This window comes from Acinonyx jubatus, chromosome C2, assembly GCF_027475565.1.
Source record: "Acinonyx jubatus isolate Ajub_Pintada_27869175 chromosome C2, VMU_Ajub_asm_v1.0, whole genome shotgun sequence".
Classification (NCBI taxonomy): Eukaryota; Metazoa; Chordata; class Mammalia; order Carnivora; family Felidae; genus Acinonyx; species Acinonyx jubatus.
Window position 1 is genome coordinate 108,519,043 of NC_069384.1, and position 14,329 is coordinate 108,533,371.

The window sequence follows — 14,329 nt, forward strand, 5'->3', positions numbered from 1 at the left end:
GATTAAACATGCCACGGCTGCCTTGAAGATGAAGGAACAGGTCCAAGAAGCTGTGAGCAACCCCCACCCCTGGCAGCCAGCAAAAAAGCAGGGTTCTTGATCCTACAACTACAAGGAACCGAATTCTGCCAACCACAGGTATGAGCATGAAAGATACCAAGCTCTGGCTGAGAAAGCAGCCAGCCAACACTTTGATGTCAGCCTAGTGAGACTGAGACTAAGCAGAGAACCTACCATGCCATGTTGCCATATTGGCCTTCTTACTACACAACCGTGAGATAATAAATGGGTGTGGCTTAAGGCATAAAGTTTGTGGTAATCTGTCATGCAGTAAAAGAAAATACAGGAGTCAGTCTTCGCCTTCCACCAAGATTCACAAAGTGGTGAAATTTCACAAGCACAGAGGTTTGGCTACTAGGTGGCCAAAATGAGTAGGATGTAACGGGGAACCACAGACTACTTAAGATAGGCTGTTCAGTTGTGTAGTTTTGTGGAAACTGAGAAGAAATCACGGCCCAGCTCTTTAGGCCCCAGCCTTCTGGGGCAGCTGATGCCACCATGTACCCAACAAGGAAAGATCAGTGGCCTCGAACGTTAGCTATAGATCCCTTCTGAATAGACCTCTGATTTGACCCAAAATTCAGCAAATTATATACTTACTGCATTCTATAGTGAATTAAATCACACAAGTACTAAAGAAAAGTATATACAAAATCTTTATAAATTCACTTACTTCACCAAAAGTATACAAGCAGTATCAATTCACTGAGACAAAAATGAGTATTTTTGTTCTCCATAGGTCACTGAAGTCCTTGTACAATTCCAAGAAGCTATTCATAGAAATGGAACTAGGTTTGAAAACAGTACTGTGTCATGTAAAAATTACAATTCACTGTTGAAATTAAACATTGTGAATAATGTTAAGTACCTGCTGTATAACACTTTATCCAATAACAGTATTAACTGCTTGCTAAATAAGGCTTTGATTTATAAAATGCACATATTTCCAAGACTGTTTAACATCTCTACTTATAAATTAATTCACAGGATTCCTATAGTTGCTTTTTAGCTTCAAATGGATATTAGCGAAACTAATATGAAATGATCCCCTTTGCAAGCAATGAATTTACTTTCCTTCCTAAATGCAAACATCACATGAAATTAGATTAGAACCTTTTTAACCTCTCCTCTAAAGGGTCTGTGACATGAAAGAGGAGACCAATGCCTTGTTTACCAACCTGGAGACATCTCTTGCCATCAATTCACTGAGTGGCCCCGACCTCCAGGAACTCAGGGCCTGGCATGTCTTTTACATCCAGCACTGTATATGCATAAGCAAAGGAGAGCAAACAAGGGACCAGAAGGCCCCGTGTGAGCCAAGCATACTGAGCAACCACACTGTGCTTCTGCTTTACTCACTTCACTCATGATCTGGGTACCTGGTTGGCAGGCAGTAGATGGGACATGTCACACACAGATCTGAGTCCTCGAATAATGTACCCTTTGCCAGGTGTTTGTCCCTTTGTGGGAGAAAAATGGAGTAGAGAGGAACATAGCTGCCGGTAAAAGTTACTTTCCCCTCTCTCCATCTTCCAAACCGTCACTCCCTATGAAATGTACTATTAAAATCATTTTTCTCTCTCCTTGCACCAATGGAAGAAATGAAGTTGTGCAGACACCCACAGTTAAGAGATCCTCCAGATCCAGCAAACAAGACCCTTAGGACATATGAAACGGATTCCCATTAAGACCAAACTGTTATGCTTCAATTAGGTACCAGGCTGGCATCTTGATACCTTGGTGAGGCCTAAATTTTACCTTCCTTGAGACTGTATTTCAGCCAATTGCCTGTTTGGAACAGGAGTAGGAACAGTCAAAAATATTAAATTATAAAAGGCAAAAAATTATTAAAGGCAAAGCAGCCTCATGTCAGTTTATCAGCTCATTTGGGAATATTTTTAAAAAAAGTACGACCCCTGTCCTACATTCAGGATTTTGTCACTTATGTGAACCATCTAAATCCTATCTTATTAGAGTAGCTCGAGTTTTATCAGGCTATACCAGTATTGGGTGAGGTGAATCTAAAAAGAAAATCTCCTAAGTAAGCTTCTCTCCTAAGGAGAAAAGAGGTGGCAAAAATTCAAGTGTCAATTTCCCTTTCCTGGGAAGAATTTTAGAAAAACTCAATAGCTCATCTTTTGAGCTCTACCAGCTCCTTATGAAATCCTCATAGTATTAGAATCATCTAAAATACAAGAGGCAGAAAACATATTTACAAAACTGGGCATTCTTTAAAAACAACTCTTGCTAATACTGGGAAAACCATGTAAAGGAAATGTCAAAAGGGGGACAGAAACATCCTTGGCAAAGTGAGGAAAGAGAAGACCAGGGTACAGCATCTAATATACATTTTTAATGCCAGAAAATGGTGAACGTAGGAGGAGCTGAGAGGTGGCCTGGTCCCTGAAGTGGACTGCTCGGCTATCTGCGGACCTACGGAAGTTTGCAAGTGGATGGCTGTGCACACACCGAACCTTGCGAACCAACTGGTAGCTGTTCTCATGAGAGAGCATAACCACCTGGCAAGCTTAAAGGCAAGTGTTTTCATTCTTTTAATTAAACAGGCTGTGTTAAAATTCACAACAAAGCCGGCCCAGAACCAAGCAGCCCGCTGTGATGTAGTGCAAATCTCGCGGTAACGCAAGGCCGTCGAGAGGCTACACATTGGTTTCCAGTCCTAGCAAGCGTCCCATTCTCTCCACGTTCTTGTCAATTGTAGCCTGACAGGTTATCTCCTTGGCACATTCCATAGGAAACCAGCCTCTCTCTCCGTCTCGCAGTCGTTCCCCCTCATACCAGCCTGCAAACAGGAACAGAGTCTTCATGAAGCAATGAGTGTCTGGATGAATCTGGACCCTGCCTGGCTCTGAGGAGGATGTACCCCAGCTTGTGCATGACGTGATGGAAGGTGAGGAGAAATTGCAACATAGGGAAGGGCCTCAAGGAGGAATGAATGACATACCCGAGGTGGCACACAATCAGGAACCCTGAAGGGAGATGGTTGAAAAGAGCCTGGGAGCTTGGGCTGGGCTGGAGAAGGGGATGCTGTGCATAGGTAGGGGCAGCAGGAAAAGGATTTTTTTTTTTTTACTTAAGTGAGGAAGGAAGAACCTCAAAATGAGAAGTCACTGGGGGAGTAGGAAGGAAGGGAAACATGGTTCCTTTTGGATAATACACCATGTGACTGCATTCCTATTCAGAAACAAAAGCAATGGTGTAGCTAGAGGAAAGGCAGGAGCAAATGAGCAAACAAACCAAAGGGATATGAAATATGAGCAAGCTTTAATAATGAAATGAGACTCTTTGGTTCTTTGGCACCCTGAATGCTGCACCAGGAGTATCCCTAAGAACCCCCACTTACCATCGCTGACACGTTGATAGATGAGAACCACATCCGCCACCTGTAGGGAGAGTTCATCTGGCTGTTTGGCAGTGAAGGATCTAATGATTTCTACCTGGGTCAGTGCTGCGGGGGTAAAGGGGACATACTAAGCTCCCAGTAGCAGAACAGGTATAAATCAATACAGTATATTTACTCAATCTTTCTGTGCAATTCAAGGCCAGCTTGACAGAAACAAGTTAAGTTTCTATCAAGCAGAAACTGTTCCTCGAACAGTCTTATTTGGCTAAGAGCTTTAGAACTTTAGAAGCTCAGGATCAAGAGAAGCCTTTTATGATGCATGCATCCCCTCAAAAATAACCTTGATAAGGAGCCATTAGTCATGTCACATAATAGAGCAGACAACAGCCATTGTGCATTGGGGAAACTGAGGCCAGACAGATTAGGTGATGTGCCAAGGCCATGCAACTAGTGATAAAATCTGCAGTACCCCCATTCTCCCGGTTCCCACCCAGGGGCTTTTCCCTAGTTCACCAGCACAGGAAAGCTGCCAAATAAGGTCAGAAATAAAAGGAGCTCCAACTGAAAGTCAAACAATATTTTGAGTTCTCCCAACATGCTGGCTCATAACAATTGTAACTTCAGTGACTTGATACTGACATGAGTTCTTAATTTTTTTTAAATATAAAACTTGATTTTAGGCAACTTTTAAACCAATCACTTTAGCTTTGGCTCTAAGCTTAAAGCTATGATCTCTGAGTGCTCCAAGCTAACCACTCTGGCTGTCCTAGTTCTTTCGTTTTGACTGTCCAGCTAGAAACATCCAGAAAAACATAAAATCAAAGTCAAGGTGCTACTAAGCAAATGACACCACCCTTTATTTACTGCATCAGTTTCTACTTCCCTAGAAGAAGGAAATGTATTTTCTTAATGTTATCACTTTAATAAATAAGGTCAAAAGGAATGGTAACATAATTTTCTTTAAGATTAAAAAATACATTCCACTTTGATTCAGACTGTCAGTATGGAGAAGGCTTAAACGTGCAACTCCTGCCCACTAACAACTGCTGAAAATCGAAGAGGTTTACAGTACAAGCAGAGCTTTCAATGTAAGTTACTTAACTTAATCCTGACAATATCCCTGCATTGTATATAGGGATACCCCTGACTTGCAGATGCACAGGCTCAGGAAGGCTGTGCAACAACTGGCCACGTTTATGCAACAAAGAACTGCACCTTGGATTTGAATTCAGACCCCCTGACCTCCAAGGCAGGGATCACACAGTTCTGACGTAGGGCCACAGGAAGAAAAGCCTGGAGGAAACTTACAGCACGGGTACTGTGGCCATTAAGCACTATTAACCCAGCGTCCAGCAGGGGGCACAGCCCCTCCACATTCCAGAGCAGGCTGCCCTCCAGGTACTTACAGGTTCGGTCCAGAGGTTGCTTCCCGCTACTATGTCCCAGGGCGGTGATCCAGCGGGCTCGTTCGCTCCTAAAACACACAGAGCATATCCAACTGAGAGATTCAAGGTGTCTGGACACAATGCAAAGCCATTCCCAGAAAACAGGGAGAGACTCCCCAGAGAGTTATGGGGGTGTATGAGTTAATTAAAAAGGATAACCTGGGGAATCTAGGCTGAAAATTAGTCAACACTGTTAAAACAGATTCTGAATGAATTTGACTAATTATTGATTAAACAGAATTTAACATTTTTAAATTTTTTTAATGTTTATTTTTTGTGAGAGAAAGACACAGAGCATGAGCAGAGGAGATGTAGAGAGAGAGAGAGAGAGGGAGACACAGAATCCGAAGCAGGGTCCAGACTCTGAGCTATCAGCACAGAGTCCGATGTGGGGGCTCAAACTCAGGAACCACAAGATCATGACCTGAGCTGATGTCGGACGCTAAACCGACTGAGCCATCCAGTTGCCCCTCAACATTTTTTAAATTTAAATTCAAGTTAGTTAACATACAGAGTGGTTTTGGCTACAGGTGTCGAACCCAGTGATTCATCTCTTACATATGACACCACTATTTAATAAAGAGCTGATTACACTATCACATAATCACATAAAGATATTTAGTATATTCAATCTGATATTTTAACATTTCAAAAAGGTGAATTTCATTTAAAAAAACTCCTAGTAAATCACTTTCTCTACACTCTCTTCTTTCCCCACACTCAAACCATTTCACAAAGATGAGAAACTTGACCTATTTAAAGTTGTGTAGTTCTTTATACAGCTAATACTGCCAAACATGAGCCTTATTGAAATAAAAATTCTTTGAACGTTTTTAGACTGTTCACAAATGCTTAAAATGGCTTAATGAATACAGCCAAAAAAATGTTGAGGGAAAAAACGAACTGGGACTTTTTATATAAAGCCATCATTACATGAAACAAAACAATTATTTAAAGGATCAGAAGTTTCAGATAAGCATTATTCCATAATTCAGTTATCCTCCGAAGGTCCAGTATCAAGATTGCAATTAAGTAAATAAGGCTCACACACACACTTTAAAATCTTTGAGGCACTTAGTAACTAACCCATACTACATAGCAGACACAAGCATGTGACATCCATTACTTCATGTAATCCTCCAAAAGCCCATTTAAAGGATGAGAAAGAAGGCTGTGTGGAGGTCCCAAGGCAAGTGATACAAGTCGCCAGTTTTTATAAGGCACTCCACCGTCTTAAGAAGGGGCACCTTTATGCCCGTACTTGAAATACATTTTTTTCTCCTGTAACAGCTTGTACCTAAAGATGGTTGTCACCCTTGCCCCATCTTCTCCGCCCCTCAAGCATCCTTCCACACAGACTGCTTGTGAGCCTGGGGCATGCCACACTGTTCCACACCCTTTCCTGCCCGTTGCCACTCTCAAGTAGAACCTCTGTTTCCACCCCTCATACTCATCATTAATGAAGAACATCCATAAAACAATGCACTAATCTTAAGTGTATACAGATCTGTGAGTGCTTATGTAGGTGCACCCAACACCTTGTGTCCCTTTCCCATCAATAACCTCCCACAAAGGGAACCACCACCAGAGACTCATTTTACCTGTAGTGTACTTTATAATGGAATTCTTCAGCATGTCCACTCAATCTTGCAAACACAAGCCTCACCTCCTCCAGCTGGCCTCCTCTGATGCAGGAGCCCACACCTCCATCCCCATCCAGTTTGCCAATTCTGCTCCCACGCACTCCTCTGCTCATCCCTATCCCGTTGCTGGCCAGCTGGAAGCCTCACGAAGGCAGGCATCTTGCCCGTTCAGTTCACTGCCGTATCTCCAGAACATAACCAAGGCCTATAAAGATCTGTTAACCGGATGATCATGACCACTCATCACATACTGACCCCCATTGAGTGGCTTGTCTGTTTCTCTTGGCCATAAACTTCAGGAGGTAAGGCATTGGGTCTTGTTCTAAATAGTTATTAGAACACTTACGTGCCAGCTGTGCTACTTTTTTGTATTTGGTGAGTACCATCTAATTTAATCTTTAGGACAATACTGAAATTAAATATTACCATTCTTCCCCCCCCACACCCTCCAGAGGACAAAGCTGGAGTGTTAATAAGCATTTGTGCACAGTGACACAGCTAAGTGATGGAGTCAGAAAATAAGCCAGGTAGGGTGCCTGGGTGGCTCAGTTGAGCGTCCAACTTCAGCTCAGGTCATGATCTCACAGCTCGTGAGTTCGAGCCCCATGTCAGGCTCTATGCTGACAGCTTGGAGCCTGGAGCCTGCTTTGGATTCTGTGTCTCTCTCTTGAAAATAAAATAAAACATTAAAAAAAATTAAAAAAAAAAAAAAAAAAAAAAAGAAGGCAGTCTGGGATCTAGAAGGTGATGCTCCCTATCAGGTGCTCTCAAAGTAATGAGGGAAGTCAGGAAGGGTGGAAACTGTGATGTGCTGAAAGACAGACTTAGTTAAGAAAATGAGGCTGGGCCCTAATCAAGCTGATGCAGCAGGTAGTAATGTGCACAATTTGTGTAGAAACCGATGATACGGCTTGCTTTAAAAAACAAAACAAAACAAAAATAGTATAGGACACAAAGGGCCACGGGGTGGTTTTATAAGGAACAAGTTTTATAAAGCACAGCCTTCTTTAAAATAATCTTAAGCCAACACTTAAATCCTTGATATCATCTCTGTCAGATATAAGATCTATTTTTTACTCGGGCTCAACTGGAAATTTCCAAAGTACAAAGGTAACTGAAAACTAAATAATATTGTACAGATGGAAAAATTGTTCACCAAGAGACATCTAAAATGATCCACGTGCCATTCCCAAACAAGTCAGCCTCCTCCTTGCCTTACCGTGCGTCTTCACATGGCCCTGACTCCTGTCTGGGGCCCTTCAGTTAGACTCCCAGGCACAGCCCGCCTCTGGCACCGAGTGGCCAGTTTCAGTGACAGGCCTGACCCTGCAGACAGTTTCCAGAAATCCAGATGAAACCTTTCACTCATGTGGCATGCTGCCTGGATGCTAATGGCATCCCTTAGACACGGCAGCCTCTCACAGAGACTCGAGAGGACAGAACAAGACACTCCTTGTTGCCCTCACTGAAAGGAGCCGCTTCTTGAAATGGCTTCAATGAAGCCAGTCCCACCCCCTCTTACATGCCGTCAAAACCGCACAACTTTCCCCGGGGCCTCCCAGAGCCCTGCCAAGGAGCTGCTTCCCACTATGCAGCAGAAAGCACTGCCTCCCTAAAGCAGGGAGGAGACTCCCTCAATATAAGAGGGAATTCTGAGAACAAAAAAAGCCAGGGCACAGACCTACCCATTATTAAACTGAGATATCAAGCCCAGGGCTCACTTGCAGACAGCTATCTTCTCCAGGGACAATATGAAACAATCAACATGAATTCACAGTCCACCCCACACCCCGTTCGCAGACTTTCCCCTTTGCCCAAATAAAGTGAGAGAATAAGTAACGCCACTCATGTGGACCTGGGCACATCAACGTCTAAGACACCCGAACGCTGCTCCCTTAGACCAACATCCACTGAGCGCTTCCTGCCTTTGCATGAGCCCTGTACTAAGATGGGGTTGCACAGTGAGTAAAACAGGGTCTCTTGCTCTCCACAGCCTTCAGTGTGAAGGAGCAGAGAGGGAAGCAAACAAACACAAAATCCAGCACAGTATGCAGTGGGCTGTGGCGGAACATTCTGCTTAAAACACATGGCACCTAGGGAGAGAAAGAAGACTGAGAAGAGACGTTCCACATAAATATCTGCAAGTAGAGTCCTTTCCTAAGACCCGTGTTCTTCATGCACAGCATAAAATTAAGCACCTGCAGTTCCCTACTCAGGAGTCAGATGTGGTAGCACCATGGCCTGCCTCTCATACAATTAAGCACAGTAGGCTTAAACTTAATTGCATAAAGGTCGAAGTCACAAAGCTGGATTTCTCATTGAATGCCAGGCATCTGCTAGAAAAGACAGATACATACTGAGAAAAATGGGAGAGCAGGCTTTGAAACAAAGAGGCAGGGCTGCAGAACAGACAGGGGCTGTTGAACCTTCTCTGTGTCCCTCTTACAGTGGCAGCTGGCCAGATACCTTTTGTGTTTCTTGTCACAGCCTACAAATTTACCTGGGGTTCCTTTTGAAACTCCTACACCCACGGCCTTTGGGGGAAAGTCCTTCAAGCCTTTGTAAAGAGCAGGTTTGTGAGGATGGTTGTTTTTTGTTCGTTCCCTCACACACTCAGTTCAACCAGATGAGTTCTGATCCATGAAAGAAAACCCACAGGGTAAAAAAATGTCATCATGAATGCTGTGCATCAAAATCTTACAAAGCTGGACACATGTTCACAACTTACCTAATTTAAAAAATCTAACCAAAGCAATTCTCTTAGCCCACTAAGAGGGTTCTAAAATTCAGATTTTGTGACGTTATATAATTAAGCCAATTATTTCTTGAATTATGTTTCCTCAATGATATGAGACCCATATCATCACCTGCCCTCCTGTTGAAGTGGGGCTGGTGATGACGATCACAGAAGATCATGTGCTTTGAGGGGCACTATGCAGTGTAAGAGATCATTCCTGGATGTGGATTCCAGATTCAACGAGGGGAAAAATACTACAACCTATGATAAATACATTTTTTGCACATAAATTACCACCTATTGTGGATTATTTTTTTTTAGAGGATGAAGTACAAGAGCATGTCAGACATACTATGTACAATTTTATTCCACTTACTTCCTGTTGTTAATTAAATCATTAACAGAAGCAGGAAGGCCGCAGACTCCCTGGCAAACAATGCGCCTTTATGAGGAGGCCCGGGAATTGGTCATCTGGATGGCTGACAGGACCAGCCACATTCACAAGGCTTCTACTTCTTTCAGTGAGGGAGAAATTTTGAGAAGGATCTTTGATTATGGTTTAAGGTGATTATATCCTACAGCTCAACACAATGGGTAAAGAAAATGTGCGTTTGTCACTGAGCGTGTCCTGATGTCTCACGGCCGCATACACGGAGCCCAAATGCCATTCACATTCCACTGTAAACCCAGGAAGCCAAGGACGCCACTTGCTGCAGCCTCTGGTCTGTGCCAGCTGCAGCTGTGTGTGCTTCCTCTTAATGAAGGCAGACAATGGGGGCTCTCCGGCTCCCACATTCCTCTAGAAAGGCCCAGAGGGAGAAGAATGACAGCGGTAAAATATTCATCCTTTGTCCTTTTATAAAAGATAAGCTTTTGTACTTTTCACAGACTACTGTCTCATTAACATTGTGACTTAAGATTTTGAACGGCAGACAGAGATAACACCATCTACATGGGTTAGATGTACATCCTAAGAAAATTTTAACCACATCCTTTATAGCAATCTTTGAAAAACAAGTGGAACGTAGAGAACACTTGCCTCAGCAGCACAAAAAGGACAGTGAATAAAGACTGACAGGGAAGCGATACTTCCCTACACGTGGTTACTATTTATTCTACCTTGCCTTCTAGAAAAGCTAACTATATTAATTATGGGTCAGTCCCAAAAATATGTATTGGGAACTGGCCACGGACAAAAGTGAGACAAAAGACAAAGCTGGAGTTGAGTGTAGGGATTAGTAATAAAACCACACAAAACTGACTGGAGAGAAGGAGAATCATTAGGACACTACAGGGTGTCTCAAAAGAGAAGTGATACATAGGTTGTCCTCGGGAATGTGGAAAGATGCAATGGACTTTTGCACAGGAAGAACTGGCAGATGACAGATTTGTTCAGACCTGGAAGCATCACATAGGACACCAGTCTCCAGATTGGATCAACTCGAAATGGTGCCAATGGTACCACTTTACCACTTACAGAAATGTGTGTTTAGGGAAAGCAGTGGGTAGCTGACTGGCTCAGGTAGGCTGCATTTCTGATGGGAGAATGAATAAGGATGGTTAGAAATGGAAGGAAAGCTAAGAGAGTACAGATAACAGGTGAAGAAAAAAATCTCAAAAAGGGAGTCAGGGTGAATGAGCTGAACAGTCAACAAAATGAAATGACACTGGAGGTAAAGAAAGGAAGACTGCTGAATGGGGCAACTAGGAAGCCACTACTCATCTTTCGATGGAACAGCCTTAACAGGGACGCAGAGGAAGAAGTCATACTGAAGACCCTTAAGGAACAACTTAACATGGTACTAGCTGCTCAAACCTAAAATCCAAAACATCATCAATTCGTCTCTCACAGCCACCCCAACTCATCCAATCCGTAAATTCATCCTATTCTCTGCCTCCGAAATAGCGTGTTTCTATCTCCCCTCTCAGACCACAGCCCAAGCCACTGCCAGGACTCCCCTTGACTACTGCACCAGGACCCTATTTGCTCTCTTCTGCCCCCATTCCAATCTTCCGGAGAACTTCCTGCCATGACTTAAAAGGCTCTACATGCTTGCTTCTCAAAATACGTGTGGTGAAGAACCAGTCCTCACCCCCCCCCCCCACCTCAACCTCCTATCCCATCCACTGTGAACCAAGTGTTCTTAGAAATACAACAAAAATGAGTTACTGTTAAAATAATCACATGCTTTGATGATGCAGAAATGTCGAAATGCCCTAAGTTCTTAATTCCTTCCCTCATGCACAAGAGGTTATGGTTTGAGGACTGATGGCCCACGGGCCATACTGGAATAGCTCTGCTCTGAAATGATCTGGCCTCTGTTGGCCTCTTGACCACCCACTCTCTCCTTGGTTTATTCTGATCTAGCCGTTTTCACAATGTTCAAGCCAAGTTTGACAACATCAAACTCGTTTCTCTAGAAGTTTTGCATTTGTTGTTTCCTTTGCCTAGAACATTCTGGCCCTGCATTTTCCCACAGGCTGACTCCCCCTTGTCACTGAGGGTTCAGTTCAAATGTCACCTCAGAGAAGTCTTCCTGCACCATCTATTCTGTTTTTTATTATGGAATTGAAACAATATGATGCCCTAAATTTACCATCTGAGTTGCCACAAATGTTTTTCCTTTTTAGTCTATGGACCTAAGAATACAATTCACGTTTTAATAATTTCTCACATTTAATAGCAAGTGGCGGGGCGCCTGGGTGGCTCAGTCGGTTAAGCATCTGACTTCGGCTCAGGTCATGATCTCATGGCTTGTGAGTTCAAGCCCCGCATCGGGCTCTGTGCTGACAGCTCGGAGCCTGGAGCCTGCTTCGGATTCTGTGTCTCCCTCTGTCTCTGACCTTCCCCCGTTCATGCTCTCTCTGTGTCTCAAAAATAAATAAACATTAAAAAAAAAATTGAAATAGCAAGTGGCTTCCTGGAGTTTCCCTTCTAGGGACAAAGGGCGAAATGGCAAGGGTAGGGGTGGACTAGTCTGACTGGTGGCATCTCAGTAGGAAGATTCAAATTTGTTACCAGAAAGAACACTAGATTCAGGAGGTTCAGGGTCTAGTCCCAGCTTTGGCAACAACTCACTTCCTGTATGACCTCAGGCAAATCATATCACCTTTGTCTCATTTTACATATGGGAGAAAAAATGAGGGAGGTGGAGTACCAACCAGTAATTAGGGCCACTACATATTTTACTGTCTAAACAAGACACCTTTGAGAGTCAAAGTGGGTGCTATTGTTAGTTGTGCCAGAACAGACATTATACTGATCCTGAAGAAACCAAGATGTATGGTCACTTTACTTCAGCTCAGTTTTATCCTTCTCTAGAAACCCCTATGGGACCCTTCCTCATGTTCTATGGCTGGCTCCATTTGGCACATCCCGGATGCTCAATGTTTACCCCATTTCCTTTTGGGAAGCTTTTCTACATTCTTTATGTAATCAAAGTTATTGATCTGTTCTACAATTTCACCATTGTAATGACTGAACTGTTGTGTCAAACAGCTGCACCCCTCCTGCTGATTTTACATTCTGTATATCCCCACATGATCTCTGTTGACAACAGTTTTTCAAAGAAGGTAAATATTTAGGTATGAACCACCTCCTTTTTCAAACCAAAGAATAAGTAGACAAAGGACATTAGTAACTAGTATAAAGTACTGCAGATATTAAAAGGCCAGAACGGTGGTGAAAACCTGGTTTTCTCAACCAGTTTGCTAATAGGCCACCTTAATCACACATAACATACAAGACAAGAAACTTCAAAAACATATATTCACCTATAAATTTTGCAAATCTTAGAAGCAAAGAAAATACTCTACGTAGACCAAAACTCTGATTGCTCAAAACCAGTTCGGCCCAGGGCTGACCTGCACTTTTTCTAACATGGCATATAATAATTTGCTAGACTTTTAAAAAGTGAATTGTTTTCTGGGGTTTTTTTTTTTTTTTTAAGGAAAGTACATCCTGGCTGTAACATTTTCTTTCAATACAAATGCTATTGTATGCCTTGTATGCTTAAAGATGTTTGTTTATTTACTTTTCAACTGATACCTAAGTTGGTGGTGGAGGGGAGGAGAGTGAGGGAGTCACTCCTGTACCCAAGGAGACCTCTGCCTCTCTGGAATGTTCTACACATAGGAGTCAGACCCATGGCTCATATCATTTATGGGTGACATAACTCAATATTCTGAGAACATTTATGATTGAGGAAATGAATATATGATTCAGTCCATGGCAAGATCAAAAGGCAAGAAGGTAAACAAATGCTACAGAATGTCCCAGAAAAGGATCCAGCCTTGGTATAAAAAGAACTGGACGTGTCGGTTTACTTCCTACTTTGCTGGAATAATCTCAGAAACAAGGGGTGGAGGTTACATAAATTATGAAAGAGACAGTCAGGAAAAGCTCTGCTGATACGTTGGCAAGACCTGAATATAGAACAAACAATCCTAAAAAAGAAAAAGAAAGAGAACAAACAATCCTTATAAACACAGAGGAAAGGAAAACACAAAGCAAAACCAGCAACACTTTCACCATTACTAACTAAAACTGACAACTGAAAATCTGTTTGAGAATTCTCTAAAATCTCTGGATAAGCACTCATCTCCAAAGCCTTTAAAGACTTTTCACCCTTAAAATCATATAAGATCCAAAGCTTAGACATACTAAATTCTCTTTTAAAGAGAGGCTTCCCCAGAGGAAGGCTGGGTCTGTCTTCACTGGACAAGAGGTTTAATCACTTCCAGAGTTGAAGAAATGCCTTCCTGAGCCCTGGTCTTACGTGTGTCTCATGCTGGTCATCTGCACAGACCAGCAATAGCACCCACCCAGAGGAGCAAATACAGGAACGTGCCTGGAATGCTGCAGGCTCCTTCAGCAATTTCATGGAAGAGCTCCGGGACCTTAAGAAAAGACATTTCTTTGTTTCGTAAACAAACACATAGGATGAAGCTCCTTTTCTTATTCCCTCTACTAACTCTCAAGTTCATTTGGAATACTCTATTTTGGCAAATTTTCAAATCTCAAATGGAGTTTACATCAACCTATCCCTCTTGGTTTTCTTTAGCCTTTGAAAAGTTACTTCTA

General features: G+C 42.7%; 1 protein-coding gene across 4 annotated transcripts in view; it reads right to left on the reverse strand.

Annotated features, from left to right (window-relative positions):
* Positions 1 to 700: 700 nt before the first annotated feature.
* ARHGEF26 (Rho guanine nucleotide exchange factor 26) overlaps positions 701 to 14,329 on the reverse strand; it is a 127,224-nt gene continuing 113,595 nt past the window's right edge. For all 4 annotated transcript variants that reach the window (XM_053221284.1, XM_053221283.1, XM_027061578.2 and 1 more), the window contains 3 exons: positions 4,828 to 4,895; positions 3,422 to 3,526; positions 701 to 2,860 (listed from right to left, as the gene is read on the reverse strand). In XM_053221284.1, the coding sequence (XP_053077259.1) occupies positions 2,718 to 2,860; positions 3,422 to 3,526; positions 4,828 to 4,895 (316 nt within the window). In that variant the 3' untranslated portion in view covers positions 701 to 2,717. The remainder of the gene's footprint in view (positions 2,861 to 3,421; positions 3,527 to 4,827; positions 4,896 to 14,329) is intronic.